The sequence below is a fragment of the Pelodiscus sinensis genome, chromosome 33 (genome assembly GCF_049634645.1).
Source record: "Pelodiscus sinensis isolate JC-2024 chromosome 33, ASM4963464v1, whole genome shotgun sequence".
Classification (NCBI taxonomy): Eukaryota; Metazoa; Chordata; order Testudines; family Trionychidae; genus Pelodiscus; species Pelodiscus sinensis.
The window spans coordinates 2,437,915-2,458,799 of NC_134743.1; the positions used below are offsets into that span (position 1 = coordinate 2,437,915).

Below are 20,885 nucleotides of genomic sequence, written 5' to 3' on the forward strand. Positions count from 1 at the left end.
GAGGTCACCCCCAGCCCAAATACAGCCACCAGTGGATGACCATAGTGTATGGCTTAGTCTATGGCTTGCCCACTACATCACACAAAGGTCCTGGCTTGATTTTTTTGGCCAGGGATTTACCAGGAGGTGCGCAACTATTGTACATTGTGGCCTAAATGTCAGCTGGCAGCTGGGCCCCAAGTGCCGAAGGCCCCCTAGGTGCCGCTACCAATAATTGTCACCCTCTTTGGACTGGTGACCATGGGTTTGTTGGGACCTCTTCCCAGGAGTGCAGCAGGCTTCCGCTACATCTTAGTGCTGGTAGACTACACAACCCGATGTCCCGAGGTGGTGGCTCTCTGAAATAGCTCGACTCATCGCCACCAAAATGGTGAAAATCTTTGCCCAAATGGGGCTCCCCTGGGAACTCTTAACAGACCAAGGAACAATTTTCACCTCCCAACTCTTGCAACAGGTCTATGCCCTGCTAGGTGTCAAAAAAATACAAACTTCTGTGTATCACTCACACACAGATGGCCTTGTAGAGAGATTTAATAGGACATTAAAGGACATGCTGAGGAGGTTTCCCCCGAGGAACTACACTATTAGGATCTTATACTCCTGCCACTGCTCCTGGCCATTTGGAGATGCTTCAGTCGTCGACCCACTTCTCACCTTTTGAACTGCTGTATGGCCAACAACCCTGAGGGGTCCTTGATCTCATGAAAGAAGAATGGGAGCAGAAACAACCTCCCTCCAAGAATATTTTGCCCTCCAGTTGCAGGACCGCCTCGCACTCGTAAGTTCTCTGGCCCAAAAGAATCTGCGGGTGGCTCAGCAGGCCCAGGAAAACCTATATAACAAGGGGGCCTGCATTCGGTTCTTCTGACCCGAGGACAAGCTATTGCTCCTTCTCCCATTGCCAGAGCTGGCACTGACCTTGATGATCCTGAGGGGGCAGAGGAGCTTCTACTGGGTCCCACTCTCTCCACCCAACAATGACAGGCGACCCACGGCATTTTGACCAAGACCTCACCGAGTCCCACCAAGCCCCGGGGCACAGCTTAGTGGACCAGAGCGCATACCTGGCTCAAGAGCCCGACCATGTTACCAGGACCCCGGAGGGTTCTTGACGCTGAACCCATGGACACCCTGCCAGTGCTGGAGGAAGCTGCGACGCCGCTGTCCTGCAAGGTAGGAGCTCAGGGGCATTAGGAAATGGTCCAGGGAAAGAGAACGGCTGAAGAGATGGAGGTCGGGCAGCATGTTGCGGCTGGGACTCCCGTTGACCCGCCTAGCTGGTTGGCGCATTACGGTCAGGATCTCTGCCAACCGAGTGGCCGCCTGGGCTGCGACTGCTAGGGCCTTGAGCCAGGATGCAGTGCAGTGAGCGGGCTTGTGTCCCCCCCTGCCACTCCCTCACTTGGGGTGGCAGGTTCCCCCTGTACGAAAAACCCCCTGAGCTTGTTGGTTTTCTGCTGAGCTAGGAGAATTGACCCCGACTCTGCCCGGACCTAGGGCCAGGAGCAACCAGACTCTGATAGACATTGTATATATTTGCTACCACGCCCTGACCCAGGGGCATGAACAGGCTATTATTGACAAAAAATGAAGTTTACAGGATCTTTTAAAGAGGGACTTTATTTTTGAAAGATCCCCATTTAAACCACGGTTTTTCTTTAGAAAAGTCTCTTTTTGAAAAGAAATGCAGCCGCCATTATGTAAATGGAGCACAGAAAATTTAAATCCCGGTTTCATTTACAAATTCGAAGTGTCTAATTTACATCCCTTTTTCGGGAAAAAAGATGTAGTTTAGACGTACCCTGGGAGTTCTCTTGTGACCTGCTGGCCTGGCTACCTGCACAGAGGGAGCACATGCACACAGCCAAATGGTTATTGGCATTTAACAGAGGAAGATACCGCTCAGGACACCCAGCCAGCGACATCGGATGACATGCACAATTCCTGTTTTCCTAAAGGGAGTTTTCCCCAGACACTTAAATCCAAACACATTGGTTTTCAGAAAACAAAGTGTATTAACTTTACATACAATGTTGCTACACGTGTTTTTTCAGAACAGTATTGATTAGTGAGTTAGGACTTTTCAAAATTTATACAAAAATGATTACAGCAGTGTGAGGAAAGGGGTGAATACAGGCGCACAGAACTGCTGGAGTATGACAGAGGGCTATACAATCTTGAATGGTGTAGAGAAAACAAACAGGGAAGTATAGGCCAGTCTTACATTCTTGTTTTATGATCTTCTACACCTACCCTTTCCTTGTGTGTTTATAACTTGTATTGAAGTTGCTTAGCCAGTTCTTCTTTACCTAGTAAGCACATGTGCAATTAATAACAACCTTATACAGCTACACCAACAGGACATGCTCTTACACATATTCCCCTTACAAGAATTTTTGCCTTTATTTTCTAAAAATGCTATTATCTTTTTAGCATGACTTTTTGCAAAGCTTTATAGGAGTTTTATCACCAAAATAAATGCTGAAGCTTTAGGCCTTCAAAGACAACACCTATTATCTCTGAGATTTGGAAATAGGCAGAAAAAAACCACCCTTCTTTATAATCCTGCATGCCCAGATACCCCCAGACTGAGGAGACAGACATGTACCAGTGCCCTAAAAACAGCAGCGTGGGCAGCAGTTCAGGCCAGCCACCGAGTGCAAACTCAAGAGATCAGGAATGATGGTACTTGGCTGGCTAGCACTTCCCGCCAACCACACTGCTCTGGCCATTTTTAGTGGCCTCGCATGAGCAGAGCTAGTGCATGACTGTCTACGCAGGCTGGGAGAAAAAATCCCTAGTTACCCCTCACCCTTGTCTGTTACAGGCAGGCATTTCCCTGGGCTGAGTGCATAGCTAGGGCAGGCTAGGATTGGTTTGCTCAATCTGCACTTTAATGTAGGACTTATAGTTGCTGGTCATGGTGGCTTTCACCTCTATCTCCCGGTTGCGCACCCTCAGTTCCCCAGGATTCCACCCCTGGAGCACGGCTTTCTTGAAGGAGTTGCACTGATAGGGCGGGCCACCACTGTACATGTAGTGGTAGAGGCGCTCCATGCTGTCAAAGTGCGTCCTGCCATTGTAGAGCTCAAGGGCAAACTCGATGCCGTACAAATTGTAGTCAAAGGGGTTGGAGAACATGATGGCCAGGGTGAAGTTATTGGACTCGTAGCTCAGCACCCCCACGCTCCCGCAAGCCGTCCTGCCTTTTTTCACAAACACGCTGCTCCCCGAGCCACGGGGGGGGATTTCAGGCGTAGGCTCTGTCCATATGTAGCCACTGAAGCAGAAAGTCCTGGAGGAACAGACAACAGGGCACCTCAGCACACAGCGTCCCTGACAATAATTAATAAGTGCATCTCCGCAGCAGGAGATCCCTGACCCTGGGGCTGGGGTGGGTCACAGCGTCTCAGCTCTTCTATAGAGGAGACACACAGCACGTCGCTGGACAAGGGAGCACGGCCCAACGTGGGCCAAGCCCAGGGCAGAGGGGCCTTTCCTGCACGACCAAGGCATAAGGGAGTGGAGGTAAGGTACGTGGGGACAGGGCCAGTCTTTATCCACCCATCCAACTCGGGCTGGGTTCTGCCCCCCCCCCCCCCCCCCAGTGCCCCGCTCACACAGCATCAGCCTGCCTGGGGGGAACTCTGACTGCAGAGCCTGGGCTGAGAAGATGGAGCCCAGCAGGTTCCAGGACGGGCAAGGAGGAGACCTCTGGCCTGGGAGGCAGCAGCAGCCAGGCTGTGTCTAAGAAGAGGAGCAGGCACAACTGCCCCTCTGGGGCTGCACATGATGGGGCTGGCTCAGGGGACAGTGTCCCTCTAAGCTGCGTGGGGGAGCTCTAGGTGGCAGGGTGTTTCTTGGAGGCTCTGAGTTGTTACTGGGGTGGCAGGAGGCTCTAGGCAACAGGGTTTTTACTTGGGAGCATTGAAAGGGGGTGTTAAGGTGACAGAGCTTACATTGGGGTTCTGGTTTGCCCTGGGGCAGGGGTGGGGAACCTTTCTTGGGTCGGGAGCTGCTGATCCACAGAAAAATCAGTCACGGGCCACACACAAGTGGGGAAAAAATCCCTCACTGCCGTGGCCCTTGACTGAGAAGGAGAAAGACACTCCCCTCATTCCCGTGACAAACCGGAGAATACAGAGTCCCAGGTGTGCAGATTTTGTGTGCTCCAGCCCCAAGGAAGAGCGGTGGGGAGGGACAGAAGAGGGCTAGTGCCGGCTTCCCAAAGCAAGGGGGGCCCTGAGCTTTGGGAGCTGGATCTAGACAAGCTGGCTACGTCTAGACTGGCATGATTTTCCGCAAATGCTTTTAACGGAAAGCTAGGATGTAGGGGACCCCAGGTGGAAGGATTGCAATGGGGGTGTCACTGGCTCACACTGGTTTTGTAGAGCTGGGCTGAATCTGTAGAGATCTGACTGGCAAGGGGACTGTACTATGGCGGGAGGATGAGTGACTTTCCTGTCAAATTTTCAGTGTGATAGATGTCTGCTGCACCAATTCCTTCCAGGGCTAGTAGCTTTTGTTTGTTAAGTCAAATCAGTACGAGTCATCTTGTGAAATCTTCATTTGTTATTTAATGTACAGACCATCAGGTTAATAACAAAAGCCCTTTGTTTCAGTAAATAGATTGGGTTGCCAATTAACTGACTTTGGCGTGTTAACTCAGTAGACATCTGTCAAAGAATCATAGAATACTAGGACTGGAAGGGACCTCGAGAGGTCATCAAATCCAGTCCCCTGCCCTCATGGAAGGACCAAATACTGTCTACCAGTGGTCCCCAACCTTTTGGAGCTGCTAGGCTCCCGGGGTGCAAGAATGGCTCGGACCGGCCCTGGTCACTAGGTGGGGGCACATAAATGCCCCGGTGGGCACCATGGCATCCCTAATCATAGATTACTAGGACTGGAAGGGATCTTGAGAGGTCATCGAGTCCAGTCCCCTGCCCTTATGGCAGGACCAAATACTGTCTATACCATCCCTGATAGACATTTATCTAACCTACTCTTAAATATCTTCAAAGATGGGGATTCCACAACCTCCATGGGCAATTTATTCCAGTGTTTGACTATCCTGGAGATTAGTCCTAATGTCCAACCTAAACCTCCCTTGCTGCAGGTTAAGCCCATTGCTTCTTGTTCTATCCCCAGAGGCCAAGATGAACAAGTTTTCTCCCTCCTCCTTATGACACTTTTTTAGATACCTGAAAACTGCTATCATGTCCCCTCTCGATCTTCTCTTTTCTAAAGTAAACAAACCCAATTCTTTCAGCCTTCCTTTATAGGTCATATTCTCTAGACCTTTAAACATTCTTGTTGCTCTTCTCTGGACCCTTTCCAATTTCTCCACATCTTTCTTGAAATGTGGTGCCCAGAACTGGACATAATACTCCAACTGAGGCCTAACCAGCGCAGAGTAGAGCGGAGGAATGATTTCTCATGTCTTACTCACAACTCACCTGTTAATGCATCCCAGAATCATGTTTGCTTTTTTTGCAACAGCATCACACTGCTGACTCATATTTAACTTGTGGTCCATTATAACCCGTAGATCCCTTTCTGCCATACTCCTTCCTAGACAGTCGCTTCCCATTCTGTATGTGTGAAACTGATTGTTCCTTCCTAAGTGAAGCACTTTGCATTTGTCTTTATTAAACTTCATCCTGTTTACCTCACACCATTTCTCCAATTTTTCCAGATCATTCTGAATTATGACCCTATCCTCCAGAGCAGTCACAACCCCTCCCAGCTTGGTATCATCTGCAAACTTAATAAGCATACTTTTTATGCCAATATCTAAATCGTCGATGAAGATATTGAACAGAGCCAGTCCCAAAACAGAACCCTACTTGTTACACTTTTCCAACAGGATTGTGAACCATTAATAACTACTCTCTGAGGGTACTTCTACACTAGCTCATTAGTTCGAGCTAGGTAGGCAAATGAGGGCAACCGGAGTTGCAAATGAAGCTCGGGATTTAAATATCCCGGGCTTCATTTGCATGTTCCTGGGAGCCGCCATTTTTAAATCCCCCTTAGTCCGAACTCTGTGCCCGCAGCTACATGCAGCACGTAGTAGGTAGTTCCAATTAGGATCTCTAATTTGAACTACCTACTCCATGCCGTGTGTAGCTGCGGGCACGGAGTTCGGACTAAGGGGGATTTAAAAATGGCGGCTCCCAGGAACATGCAAATGAAGCCCGGGATATTTAAATCCCGAGCTTCATTTGCAACTCCGGTTGCCCTCATTTGCCTAACTAGCTCGAACTAATGAACTAGTGTAGACATACCCAGAGTACAGTTATCCAGCCAGTTATGCACCCACCTAATAGTAGCCCCATCTAAGTTGTATTTGCCTAGTTTATTGATAAGAATATCACGCAAGACCGTAACAAACGCCTTACTAAAGTCTAGGTATACCACATCCACCACTTCTCCCTTATCCACAAGACTCGTTATCCTATCAAAGAAAGCTATCAGATTGGTTTGACAATTATGTCATTAACAACAATGTTCAGCACCATACATAGACAGGAGCACACACGTCATATGGCAGTGTAGGAGAGTTTGAGTACACATGTATGGGTGTGTAATGTTTGGATGACTATGTGTGGGCATGTAGACCCTGTTTAGCCACAAATAAAGTGAAATTCATTTGTTTTAAATGACTTGGCTCCTTTTACTATATTGGCGAGTTTGTTGTTGTTGTGTTGTTTTGGTTTGATTTGATTTTTTCACATTCCAGAGTTTTATAGTGGCTACTGCATTTCAGGTTTTGATTGGCTGGATCCAGAGGTGGGTGGACTCCAGGAGCCAGTCAGAATGAAAGTTTAAAAAATTTCCACTTATTTGTCTGAAGTCCAGCTAACCAGAATGTCCCTTCCCTTCCCAATCAGATTGTGCGTCCTTACAGCATATAGGCCATTGTTAAGGGACTAAAGTTCCAGTTACTTCCTTTATCCTATCAACATACTATACTGACTACAGTGAAAGACTCTGCCTCACACTATCCAAGAAATTAAGGAATCACCTGCTAAGCATTTTATACAAGAAACAGAAAAACATCAAGAATGACATTTCTAACTTAGAGAGTCTCATCTCAAGACAAACATCCACACCGACTGACACCTTGCAAGACTTTTGTTCCACCAGACAAGAAATCTACTATACACACTTCTATTCCCTACAACAAAGAAAAGACAATAAATTTTCCAAACTGCTCCACACCACAGGCTACAACAGCAACAACCTCAACCCACCGGATAATATTGTTAACCTCTCCAGCTACAAACTCAATCCAGCAGAAGAGTCTGTCTTGTCCAGGGGTCTCTCTTTCTGCCCCACGTCCCCCACAAACTGGATACAATTTTGTGGTGACCTTGAAGCTTTTTTTCGCTGCCTCTGCCTCCGAGAATATTTCCAAAGCACCAGTGAACACCAATCTGACCTACCAGATCCCCCCTATCAACACAAAAGGAAGAATAATTCTATATGGACTCCCCCTGACGGTCGGAATTACAATCTGGATTTCTATATACAAAGCTTCCGCAACAACGCACAGACTGACATTATTCGCAAACAACAACAAGCGACACACAATCTCGGCCATGCTGAACACCATGCCGTCCAGAGTCTCAAAAACAACCTGGACATTATAATCAAACCAGCTGACAAAGGTGGCGCTGTGGTCATTATGAATAAGGCCGACTATAACCAAGAGGCAACCAGACAACTCTCCAACACCACATTTTACAAACCTCTCTCCTCTGATCCTACCTCGGAATACCAAAAGAAATTACTCTGTCTCCTTAAAAGCCTCCCTACAGCTACTCGGGAACAAATCCACACAGAAACACCTTCTGACCCCCGACCAGGATTTTTCTATCTGCTTCCCAAGATCCATAAACCTGGACACCCCGGACGCCCCATCATCTCTGGTATTGGCACACTCACTACTGGTCTATCCAGCTATGTAGACTCTCTCCTCAAACCCTACGCAACCAACACCCCCAGCTATCTCCGAGACACTACTGACTTCCTAAGGAAACTACAAAACATCGATTACCTCCCCAATAACACCATCCTTGCCACCATGGATGTAGAAGCACTATACACCAACATCCCACATGAAGACGGATTACAAGCTATTAGAAACACTATCCCAGAGGACACCACTGCCAACCTGATAGCAGACCTATGTAACTTTGTTCTCACCCACAATTATTTCCAGTTTGAGAACAACTTATACCTCCAGATCAGCGGCATAGCCACGGGTACACGCATGGCCCCACAGTATGCTAACATCTTTATGGCTGACCTAGAACAACGTTTTCTCAACTCCCGTCCCCTTTTACTCCTTCTCTACTTTCGCTACATCGATGACATCTTTATGATCTGGACGCATGGCCAAGAAACACTGGAGACATTCCACAGAGATTTCAACAACCTACACCCCACCATCAACCTCAGCCTGGACCATTCCACACGCGAGATCCATTTCCTGGACACCACAGTACAAATCAACAATGGAAAATTAGACACCACCCTCTACAGAAAACCCACTGACTCATACAGTTATCTACATGCTTCCAGTTCCCATCCAGCACACACCATACGATCCATCATCTATAGCCAAGCCCTTCGATACAACCGCATCTGCTCTAATCCCACTGACAGAGACCAGAAACTTCAGGATCTCTACCAAGCATTTATAAACCTCAACTACCCACCCGGAGAAATAAAAAAGCAAATTGAAAGAGCCAAACGAATACCTAGAAACCATCTACTACAAGACAGACCCAAGAAAACCAACAATAGAACACCACTTGTCATCACCTACAGCTCCCAACTTAAACCTGTCCAATACATTATCAATAAATTACAGCCTATACTGGAACAGGACACTAAACTCCAAGAAGCTCTGGGAGACAGACCCATAGTCTCCTATAGACAACCACCTAACCTCACGATGATTCTTACCAACAACCACAGGACACACCACACTAATACCAGCCCTGGTACTTTCCCTTGCAACAAACCCCGTTGCCAGCTTTGTCTACATATTCACTCTGCTGACACCATTACTGGGCCTAACCAAGTGAGTTATAAGATCAAGAATACATATTCCTGCGCTTCCAGAAATATAATCTATGCTATCATGTGCCGAAAGTGTCCGTCTGCTGTGTACATTGGACAAACATCTCAGACACTTCGCCAAAGAATCAATGCCCACAAAACAGACATTAGACAGGATCACAAAGAAAAAACAGTTGCTTGTCATTTCAGCCAGAAAGGACACTGTCTCAATGACCTGCTAACCTGCATCCTACTTCAGAAGACATTCAAATCTGCACTTGAAAGAGAATCCTCTGAACTGGCATTCATGCTAAAATTCCACACTCTCCGGGGGGGGGGGGGGGGGGGATTGAACAAAGACTCCAGCTATCTTACCCATTACAAAGATAGCTTCCCTAATTATCACCTCTAACACTATTAACTCACAGACATCTATCCTTCCCCACCTCTAATATCATTAACTCACAGGCATTCACCTTCCTTCCCCCCCCCCCCCCCCCGCATCCCCCTTCTGTTCTGCAATGTGATTTGTCCTTTTCATATGTGTTCACTTTTTTTTAATTGTATCCTTTGGTATATATGGCTGTGACTATTTTCTTCCACTATTTGATCTGAGGAAGTGGGTCTGGCCCACGAAAGCTCATCACCTAATAAACCATCTTGTTAGTCTTTAAAGTGCTACATAGTCCTGTATTTTGTTCCTTTATCCTATGAGCCTAGGACTAGGGTTAGCATTAGGGATAGAAATACAGATAGAGATGAGGTTAGAGTTAGGGGTAGAGGCAGGGGTAGGTATAGGGGTAGGGATAGGGAATGGGTTAGAGATAGGGATAAGGCTAGGGTTAGGGATAGGATTAGGGTTAGAGTTAGTGTTTAGGGTTACGGTTAGAATTCAGTTAGGGTTTTGGGTTAGGGATAGCGTTTTGCGGAAAGCATCCTGCCAATCTAGATGTGATTTTTCTGAAAATGCTTTTAACGGAAAACTTTTCTGTTAAAAACATTTTCAGAAAATCATGCCAGTGTAGACGTAGCCTTAGGGTTTTGGGTTAGGGATAGCGTTTGGCAAGGGATAGCATTTGGAGTAGGGTTAGGGTTAGGATTAGTGTTAGGGACATGGTTAGGGTTAGGGATAGGGTTAGCATTAGTGTTAGGGATAAGAATATGGTTAGGGTTTGGATTAGGGATGGGGTAAGAATAGGGTTATGTTTAGGGTTAGGACTAAGATCAGGGTTAGGGTTAAGTCTAGGGAATTGGTCAGGGTTGAGATTAGGGTTTGGGTCAGGGTTAGGGTTAGTGTTAGGGTTAGTATTGCAGGTGTCCTGTCCATGTTTTTAAAAATTGTTGAAATTCTGGAGAGCAGAAGGAAAAGCTGCAGGCAGCCCGGCTGCTGCACATGGGAGTCAGTGTGTAGAGGGAGCCAAGTCCCTCTTGCCCCTGTAGACGCTGCACAGGAGGAAGCGCTAAGCTTCCCGCAAGGGGCTGCGCTGGTTTCGGGCGAGACACTCGCAGCCCTGCAGACACCACGTGGAGGGGGAGGGAATCCCCCACATTTGGATCCTGAGTCTCAGTAGCAGACTTTAAATGTATTATGTAAATGTATTCCAGACTCGGTGTATTATCTGTCATGTCATTGAACAGTCATGTAACTGCATGAAATCTTGGCAATCACACAGCTACTCCAAATTCACCCCCAGGGAACCCCCTGGCACCCAGTCTGGAAGGGGAAGGGAGATGTATGGGAGTGGGTGGATGGATGGAGGAGGTGTATGGGAATGGCAGACAGACACTCGGTAGCAGGCATGTACCCCACACCCTGGCCAGTCCATAGAGGCGTGCAGAGGGGGCCGTGGGAACTTGCTCACCTGGGGTTCTCGAGAGTCACATTTTCGGTTTTGTTGAATATCTCGATGCCCACACACCTGCCAACGTTCAGCTCCCCCACCACCTTTTCAACGGTTGCCATCGCACAGAGCAGAGGGACTGTTCAGCAGCAGCCTCTGCAGAGCCCCTGTGGGAGAAGAGCCAACTCACTCCCCTGCCAGCCCTGGCTGCGTGGGCCTCCTGCCAGCTGGGGCACACAGCGCCCTTGGTCTGCAGGGCAGGGCTGTGCACGGGCAGGGTGTAGGGGGTGGAAGAGCTACAAAGGAACCCTGGCTAAGGAAGGAGGGGCAGAGCCAGCACAACGACGGGGGAAGCTCACTGCCGCCCTGTGGGTTACTTGCTGGCTCTCGGGCTGGCCTGCTCCTTACAGGGATCTACACAACCTGTCTCAGTGGAGGAAGGGGGCCCAGGCACCTCTGCTGGTAGCTGAATGGGTACTCTGGGCCCTAGGGACGTTATTGCATTTATACAATTAACCAGTAAATCTGGGCTCGTTGGTTAATCCCAACAGTTACACGCACCTCCCACCCCCCTTGCTGCCTCTGTATCCAAGATAGCAGGGCGGGGGGGAGTGGAAGCTGCTCTTCCCATGCATGCTGGCTCCAGTGGAGGTGCCCCCTCCCCTCCATATGATGGGAAGGGCAGGCAGGAGCTGGTATGTGCAGGGAGCTGGCTCTCTGCAGGTGCCCGCTTCTGCAGAGCCACCCGCCCCCCATGTTGCCTCCCACAGAGGCAGCAGTGTAGAGTGGAAGCGGGAGCTGGTACACATGGGAAGCTGACTCCCCGGGTGTCAGAGGCAGCTGGGCGGGGCACAGGCAGGAGCCACTGCTTGCGGGGAGCTGGTTTAAAAGCCAGCTCCCGCATACCCCCCGCATGTAAACATAGAAGCGCTGCAGAGTTCAGCAGTTCCATGTTTACAACAATAAATGTTTGTTCACAACCCTGCCAGGCCCAGGAACCAAACCTGGTGCTGGGGACACAGGGAATAGGGGGGACGCCCCAGGGCCCTGTGTGCACAAAATGACAAGAAGATCCAGTTGCTTCAGATGCTTCCTTCTAGCTGAGGAGTAGCCCTCAGCTCATCCGTGGGCAGGGTCTCTCAATGTCAGTGGCGGGATGCGAAGGTCTAGAGTCAGGGCTACCCGAGGGGGGGGAGGGAGCTCACAGGGGAGAAACACAAACTCTTTGCTGGAAACACACGGCTGCTGTTCCTTGCAGGGCCCTGCATTCCTGCATCAGTGCAGGACGGGGGCTCCGGCATCCCTGCTTCATGGGCACCAGCAGGCGCAAACCTAACCTGGCACAGGACGGACACAGGGACTGGATGGGGAACGTGCTCATGCTGCTGTCGAAGCCAGTGGTGCGGCTACCCCTGGGCCCCATGGGCAGAAATGGACAACATGGGACATCTGGGAAGCCAAACAAGGAGAGCTCGGTGAGACAGGGGTGGCTCTTGCTGGAGTTCTAGACATAGCGAACTGTGTGAACCAGACACAGGGCTGGGGATGTGGGGAGCAGGAGTCAAGGGGCAGTTAAGGGCAAAGCCAAGGGTGTCAGGGGAGGGGAAGCAAAGGGTGAGTGGATGCTAGAGGGAGGGGCAGGAATGTGCGGGCAAGGGGTGAGCAGGTGCTGGGGGACGGGCAAGGATGTGGGAGGGTGGGGGGTGAATGGGTGTTAGGGGCAGGGCTGGAAGGGGAGGATCTGGCTGGGAGTGCTAAAGGGAGCCCCATTTTATACTCTCCAATACATCACAGCCCGCGGTGTACTCCTGGCCCCTCTGCGGTTTGGCCACTGGCTGCGTTGGGCAGGAATCCAGCCCAGCTGGGAGAAGCCGCTCCATGGGCAGCAATCGCTGTGCTCACACGCCCAGCCTGCTCCTCCGCTTGGCCGGGCACCAGCCTCCAGGGAGTGGCCGGGGCCAGGTGCAAAGCCCAAGCTGAGAAGGGCCCGTTGTAGGGACCCCGGCAATGGGAGGGGCAGGGTTTGTCTCCAGCAGCTCTTTGAGGTTTCCCCTGAAGAGGTGACTCGGCTTCCCATTGGTGGAGATAACGGAGGCGTCGGGCGACAATAATTTAAAAAGTTAAAGCGTCGCAGCCCCTCTGCCACAAATCACCACCATTAGATTTCAAATCCACAAATGGCCTCTAATCCGGCTCCGCTAGTTTTACAGCAGCGTGGTTCTCGCTCCTCCGGGCAGCAAAGGTGGGTTGTTCTCCAGGGAATCGTGTTGTTGGTTTGTGTGTTCCCGCCGTGAAATCGACGTTTGCTGCCATTGCCTGATTAAAATCTCACCCCTCCGAGCCGAGAGCAAGACAGCAGCTGTGGACGTGCTCGGACAGCCCCGCTGAGGGGCAACGGGAATCGACGTACCTGGGACTGTAGCAGATCAACAGCCTCCTGCTGGCGAGCTCCCTCGGGCGCTTCCAGAGTCTCTCTGTACCCCAGAGGTAGCGGCTCTTGCCAGTTTTATAGGAAGGCAGAGCCCAGCCCCCGGGTCTAAAGTCCGCAAGCCTCTCAGAGCATTTACGGGAAACCGGGTGGTGACTGTGCTGATCAACCACAGGAAAGTGCCAGTCTAATGAGGCACAGGTGGTGGAAGGAAGCACTGTCAGTTGAACTGTTTAATTACAGGAGTCAGGGCTTTTTGTGTCCTGGTTTGTACTTTAGGGGTGAGATTTCTCAGTAGTCTCTCCCTGATTTCTTTAGCATATTTGGCTGCTGGCAATGGACATTTTATTCCCCAAATCTAGGTTAAGATTTTGGGAGAAAGTTTTATACCAAAGCCTGGTAGATAAGGTTTTGGGGGATTTTTGCAGGCCCGCACTTCTGCATTTTTCATGCCAGAGTGGGGAAGGAGCCAACACAGATGCAGCAGATACCACCGGTATCCCAGAAAAGCTCTGTAGTCTCTAGACGTACCCTCAGTCTTCTCTTTTCTGAACTAAATAAGCCCATTTCTTTCAGTCTTCCCTCATCATAGCTCATGTTCTCTAGACCTTTAATCATTTTTGTTGCTCTTCTCTGAACTCTCTCCAATTTCTCCACCTCTTTCTCGAAATATGTTCCCCAAAACTGGGCACAATACTCCAACTGAGGCCGAACCATTGCAGAGTGGAGAAGATGATTGACTTCTCGTGTCCTGCTCACAACACTTGTCATGTTTCATTTTTTTGCAGCTGTGTCTCTCAGACTCAGATTTAGCTTGTGTTCCACTCTGACCCCTAGATCCCGTTCTGCAGTGCTCCTTCCTCGATAGTCGCTTCCCATGCTGTGTGTGGGACACTGATTGTCTCTCTCTGAGTGGAGCACTTTGCATTTGTCCTTATTAAACTTCACCACATTTACCTCAGACCACTTCTCTAGTTTGTCCAGATCATTGTGAATTATCATCCTGTCCTCCAAGCACTTGCAACCCCTCCCAGCTTGGTACCTTCTGCAAAGTTAATAAGCATCCTCTCTAGGCCAATATGTAAATTATTAATGAATTTATTGAACAGCACCGGTCCCCAAACAGACCCCTGCAGAACCCCACTTGTTCTGCCCTTCCAGTAGGACTGTGAACCGTTAATAACGACTCTGTGAGAAGGGTTCTCCAGCCAGTTACGCATCCACCTCATCGTCGTCTCATCTAGGGAGCCCCATCTAGAGCTGGTATGTGAGAAAAGGGAATCTAAAGAGATTTCACAATCAGAAGGGACCTTGCTGATAATCTACCCAGGGGCCTCAAACTCAGTTTAGCTTACGGCCTGTGTCAGTCCCCAGAGCCTCCTAGGCAGGGCTCCAGGAGGGGCCAGGGATCTCCACGAATCCCCTCCACCACCCTTGCCTCCCAGCTCCACTTGCTGGCTCACTCGCTCTCTCCCTGTCTCCCGTAGCCCCTCCTGCTGCTCCCATCAGCTGGGAGTGCCCACCGCTATCACCAGCCACACAGCAGGGCTAGAACAGCTTCTGGTTGCTTGCTGTACAGCACAGCATGTCCCTGTGGCCCGGGGGAGGGGTGTATAAGGCCGTCCCATAGGTGTAAGCAGGGTGAAAGCAACTTACATTTCTGACAGGTACTGCCCTGTCACAACCTGGCCCTCGTGCGGGGGGGGGGGGGGGGGGCGAAGGGAGGCTCAGAATGGGGGGGGAGGGATGCAATACGACAGTGGGTTGGAGTGGTGGGGGGGCTCTGAGCAGAGGGTTAGGGTTGGAGGTGCAGGAGTTGGGACAGGAGTGTGTAAGCATCACAGGGCAAGGGATTGTGTGTGGGGGGGTGCCAGAGTCAGAGCTTGGGAGTGGGGTTAGGATCGGAGCAGAAGGTGCGGGGCTGCAGGTTGGATTGAGGGGGTACAGAAGCCAGGACAGGAGTGTAGGGGCAGGTACAGGAGTCAGGGCAGAAGGTTGTGAGGGACAGGAGGCTCAGTGCAGAGGGTTCGGGTGGGGGGATCAGGGCAAGAATTTGGGGTTAGGGGGGAATCACTGGGCTGGGAGTGCAGCCGCATGGCCCAACCATTGAATCCCCATCTCGCCCGGTCATGCAGCCTCTCTGTATGCCACATTGCCAGCGCCACCATCAGGTCACCCTTAGCTCCACTAGGAAGTGAATCCGGCCCTCCAGCCAACCCAGGTGCTGGAAGAGGTCCTGGAAGAGGTAGCAGAGCTGGTTTTCAGCATGGAGCAGAGAGCCTTGCTCCCTCTGCAGAGCACAGCCAAAGTCAGCACCTTCTCCCAAGTCTTGTAGGGGGGCACTGGGGGGACATGCAGTGGCTAAGCAGAGGGCAGTGGAGCATGGAGTGGCTCAATAGGGTAGTGGAGACATGCAGTGGCTCAGTAGAGTAGTGGAGAAATGCAGTGGCTCATTAGGGGTTCAGTGGGGCATGCAGTGGCTCAGTAGGGTAGTGGAGATATGCAGTGGATCAGTAGGCATGCAGTGGATCAGTAGGGTAGTAGAGGCATGCAGTGGATCAGTAGGCATGCAGTGGATTAGTAGGGTAGTGGAGACATGCAGTGGATCAGTAGGCATGCAGTGGGGCATGCAGTGGATCAGAAGCTCCTCCATGGCCAGGCTCAGAGTCACTCGGCCTGAGCTGGGGAGGTGACGCCTGGTCCCACAGGGCCCTTGCAGGGTCATGTCACCGTGGAGATGCTGCTAGACCGACTCAGCAGGACCCTGGGCTGATGGAGCAAGCACTGTGACAGCAGGAAAGGGCCCATCTGGCTCAGGATGGGTGACTTGCACCCAGCTGGAAGGCCTGGGCCAGCAGCTCCGGGCTCCTGGCCACACCCAAACAAAGAGCTGATTGGCTGACATGGTGGGGGCTGCACTTGCCCAGCATCCAGATCCCAGGAGTTTTCCACACTGCACCACGGAGCTGCCCAAGCACCGGAGCTGGAGCCTGGGTGCTCTATGGCTGCTCAGCCCAAAGTGCCAGCAACATCCAGAGCCAGCCCCTCTCCAGCCAGTCTTTGAGCAGAGCCCCACAGCCGGGCACAGCACCGGTCACCATCACCCTTGGTGCACCCAGGACCCCCGAGTCACCCCACAGAGCACATCGCCTGTGTCGTCTGAGGCCGGGGAGGGCTCCACATGTGAGTGCCATCATGGTCCCCTTATGTATATGGGGAGTGTGGGGGGAGAGGGAGCCCAGGGACTGTGCGCCTGGGCCTTGCGCAGCATGGAGCAGCAGCTGGGTGTCATGCGGGGGCCCTGGACCGTGCCCCACATGCCGACCTCGCCTTGCAGATGAGGGCTGGGATTCACCCACCGTGTCCCCAGGGAGAACTGGCTGTCATGGGGCACCCCCAGTTCGTGGGCCCTTGCCGCGATAGGTCCTGAGCCGCCCCTGCTCCTGGCCTCTACCTCTCCGTTCCCACGGTCCTCACTCTGCTGTCGGCTCCCACCGAGCTCGCTGCTCCGCTGTCCACTCGGGTCGTCTCCTGGATCTCTGGGCCGCCATCCCCCAACTGTCCGTCCGGCGACCGCCACCAGCCCGGGACTGCTCCGTTCTGTCCCGCTCCTCACTGGTCTGGCCGTCCACCTTGGCAGCTGGGATCCCAGCTCTAGGTGCCGCACTGCCTCCCGCGGAGTCCCTTTCGTGCCCTGCGGAGGACTCTGAGAGCAGAAACTCCCCTTCTCTCCCCAGTCCTCCCTCCCGCCGCCCTTTTGAATTCTCGGCATCTTGCCCACCCCTCCATGGGCCGCCCTCCGGCTCCTGGGTCCTAGTGCCCGCCGGCTATAGACCGGGCCGCCCTGCGCATGCGTGCCGGCCGCGCCGTTTTCCCCCGGCTCTGCAGCCTGTGCTGCTGCACCGGACTCCCGGCGCCAGCTGATCAGCCGCATGGGGTGCGGGGCCTCGGCTCCTGGGGCCGAGAGTGCGGGGGTGAGTCCCCCTGTCACACCCCTCCCCCCTAGTTTCTTTTGTCTCCTCCCCTGCCTCCTCCCGCCCTGCGCACCTGGACAGAAAGTCTACGTTTGTATGTTCCCGTCCCGCCCGGTGCGCTATTTTAAACTAATACTGCAGCAAAAACAGGTACCATCTCATTATACGGGGATTAGCTTCTTTCATGATATGCATCCATGTTAATGGTGCATGGTCTGCCACTAAGAGGAACGTATTGCCCAGGAGGTAGTATCTCAATGCTTCTACGGCCCACCTAATGGCCAGGGCTTCCTTTTCTATGGTGGAATAGCGTTGCTCTCTTGGCAGTAGTTTGCGGCTCAGGTGTATAATGGGCCTATCACCTCCTCCTTGTTCTTGGGCTAAGACTGCCCCCACCCCTATATTTGATGCATCTGTCTGTACGATGAAGGGTTTAGTAAAGTCTGGCTGCGTCAATACTGGTGCCGTGACAAGGCTCTCCATTTCTGAGTAAGCGCTCCAGGTCCACTTCAACTTCTGGCCTGACGGCATATGGCACAGTTCTGGCCTTCAGATATTTTGGCTGGCTGCTGGGTTTAATGTTCAGTTTCATGGTGATTCCCCTCAAACTTCCCAGAGCCTCTCCAAAAACAGCAGCATGTTTCTTTAATACATCGGTCAGAGCTGTTTCTTCTTTAGTCATCCAGTGCACTTCTGCCCAGCTCAGCAGGATCTTCCTAAGCCACAATCTACCCATTTAGGCTGGGTAATGACCTTTCACCACAAACATTGGCAATTCAGCAGTCTGTCCATTGAGCACCACCATCATCAGTAGTACCCAACTGGGATACCACTTCTCCAGTATGTGTCTTCAGAATGATCTTTGTTGCCTTATGCGGAAGATGCTGTAGCTTTTCCTTATACACAGTGGCTACGTCTAGACGGGAATGATTTTCCGCAAATGCTTTTAACAGAAAACTTTTCCGTTAAAAGCATTTGCGGAAAAGAGCATCTAGATTGGCACGGATGCTTTTCCGCAAAAGCACTTTTTGCGGAAAAACGTCTGTGCCAATCTAGATGCGCTTTTCCGCAAAAAAGCCCTGATGGCAATTTTCGCGACCAGGGCTTTTTTGCGTAAAACAAATCTGAGCTGTCTACACTGGCCCTTTTGTGCAAAAGCTTTGCGCAAAAGGACTTTTGCCCGAACAGGAGCAGCATAGCATTTCCGCAAGAAGCACTGATTTCAGACAGTAGGAAATCAGTGTTCTTGCTTAAATTCAAGCGGGCAGTGTAGACAGCTGGCAAGTTTTTCTGCAAAAGCAGCTGCTTTTGTGGAAAAACTTGCCAGTCTAGACGCAGCCAGTGTCTGTGAGCAATGAAACTGCTGCACCAGTGTCCACTTCCATGCGTACAGGTTTGCCATCCAACAGTGGAGTTATTCATGGGAGCCCCCTTCCAAAAACAAACCATAGCAGGGCAGTTCTTCACAGGGGATGTCACCTTGATCATCAGGCATCTGCTCAATGGGATACAGATTTCCCCTTTTGGTCTGCCAAACCACAGGCCTTTTTCTCTTTTGTTTGCAGACACGCTCAATGTGTCCTTTTCTCCACACTACAGGCAGTCCCCGGGTTACGTACAAGATAGGGACTGTAGGTTTGTTCTTAAGTTGAATCTGTATGTAAGTCGGAACTGGCGTCCAGATTCAGCCGCTGCTGAAACTGACCAGCGGCTGACTACAGGAAGCCCGAGGCAGAGTTGCTCTGCCCTGGGCTTCCTGGAATCAGCGGCTGATCAGTTTCAACAGGCTGAATCTGGACGCCAGTTCCAACTTACATACAGATTCAACTTAAGAACCCCAGGCATCCCCAAGTCAGCTGCTGCTGAAACTGATCAGCAGCTAATTCCAGGAAGCCCGGGTCAGAGCAACTCTGCCTCGGGCTTCCTGTAGTCAGCGCTGGTCAGTTTCAGCAGCGGCTGACTTGGGGACGCCTGAGGAAGAGCAGCTGGGGTGCTGCTTGGTTGGTCCAGTAGCGCCGCTCCTCGGCGCTACTGGACCAACCCAGCAGCACCCCAGCTGCTCTACCACAGGCGTCCGGAGAAAAGCTTGGTCTGCTGGGGGGAGGGCGCGCACTAGCTGCGTTCCCCCCCCCCCAGCAGACCGGGGAGACGCGGGCAATGGATCGAGACGCACCGCGGTCCCGCCGCCTGGGTCCTCCGTGGCTTTGCTCCGCGTCTCCCTGGTCTGCTGGAGACCAGCAGACCAGAGAGACGGGGAGCAAAGCCACGGAGCACGCGGGCAGCGGGACAGCCCAGACGCGCCTCGGCCGTCCCGCTGCCGGCGTCCTCTGAGGCTTTGCTCCCCATCTCCCTGGTCTTCTGGAGACAGCAGACCAGGGAGACGGGGAGCAAAGACAGCCGTGGCGCGTCTGGGCTGTCCGCTGCCCGCGTGCTTCGCGGCTTTGCTCAGCGTCTCCTTGGCCTGCTGGGGGGGGCTTCCCCCCCCAGCAGACCGGGGAGACGTGGAGCAGCTTTTCTCGCCCCAGAGGACACGGGTGGCGGGACCGCGGCGCATCTGGGCGTCCCGCCGCTACCGTCCTCCGGAGCGAGAAAAACCCCGTTCGTAACTGCGGATCAGACATAAGTCGGATCCGCATAACTCGGGAACTGCCTGTATTGATACACAGGGTCCTTACACCAGCATTCTGATGCATGGTGACCTGGCTTAGCACAGCAGTAACATTCCTGCCTCCCAGCTGTTTTGTGGGTAGGTTCCTGGGACACTTTGTGCACCCTAGGAGATGCACTGAGATTTTGTGCCTCCCGTGTGGTCAATTCCATGGAGACTGCAATATCAATGGCCTTCTGAAGGGTGATCTGGGCTTCTGTTAATAAACGGAAGCTACTCTGTGCAGGCCACACAGTAACCTGTCCTGTATGGCATCATTTAACATCTCTTTAAATTCACAGTGTGCCGCGAGCTTTTTCAAATTTGCTACAAATTGTACAGATGTTTCACTTTCTTTTTGGCCTCAGTTATGGAACCTAGACCTTTCTGCAATTACCAGTGGTTTTGGAGCATAATGTGACCCCAGGATTTCCACAATGTCACTGTAAGATTTGGTCTCTGGCTTAACAGGGAGCAGTGCAGCAGAAAGCAGGTCTTAGCCCCTACAACACTTACAAATATTGACACCTTCTTCTCCTCTTTAATGTCATTCTCAATAGCAAAAAGCTCAAAAGGCTCCCTATGTACGGGCCATTGCTTTATAGTCCCCCCAGAAGGTCCCAGTGACCCTGTAAGCGTAGCCATGGCTGCTGCAATTCTCGTCTTTCTTTCCCAGTCTCTCAGCTCCACTGATCTTCGCTTCAGTTTGCACTGTCAGTTCTTACCCCCACCTTCCAGAACAGCAAAAAGCTTTATTTTCTTACACTGACTTCCACTGCTTCTGTTGCCGGAGGCAGCACAGGTTTCCCACTCTCGGTGCCACTTTGTTATGTCGGGTGGAGTTCCACAGTTGAGGAAGAAATCAGTGGAACACAGAAGCTGCATTTATATTGGCAAGATTTTGCACAAAAGCAGCTGCT

At 51.6% G+C, this 20,885-nt stretch overlaps 1 protein-coding gene across 2 annotated transcripts; it reads right to left on the reverse strand.

Annotated features, from left to right (window-relative positions):
* Positions 1-1,995: 1,995 nt before the first annotated feature.
* On the reverse strand, positions 1,996-17,042 carry LOC142823394 (DELTA-thalatoxin-Avl1a-like). Of its 2 annotated transcripts, none has more exons than XM_075914429.1 (3): positions 16,799-17,042; positions 10,938-11,083; positions 1,996-3,295 (listed from the first exon to the last, which is right to left on the reverse strand). In XM_075914429.1, exons 2-3 carry the CDS (start codon positions 11,036-11,038, stop codon positions 2,857-2,859), a joined length of 540 nt encoding a protein of 179 aa, XP_075770544.1. In that variant the 5' UTR covers positions 11,039-11,083; positions 16,799-17,042; the 3' UTR covers positions 1,996-2,856. The 2 variants fall into 2 exon arrangements, with proteins under 2 accessions (XP_075770544.1, XP_075770543.1); XM_075914428.1 differs by lacking the exon at positions 16,799-17,042 and adding an exon at positions 13,327-13,483.
* Between the last annotated feature and the right edge of the window lie 3,843 nt (positions 17,043-20,885).

Bases quoted from the DNA above. Each gene is read 5' to 3' on its own strand.
- LOC142823394 (XM_075914429.1), bottom strand. From the start codon at position 11,038: ATGGCAACCGTTGAAAAGGTGGTGGGGGAGCTGAACGTTGGCAGGTGT. The intron at 3,296-10,937 runs GTGAGCAAGTTC...CTGTTCCTCCAG, and splicing joins GTGACTCTCGAGAACCCCAG to GACTTTCTGCTTCAGTGGCT.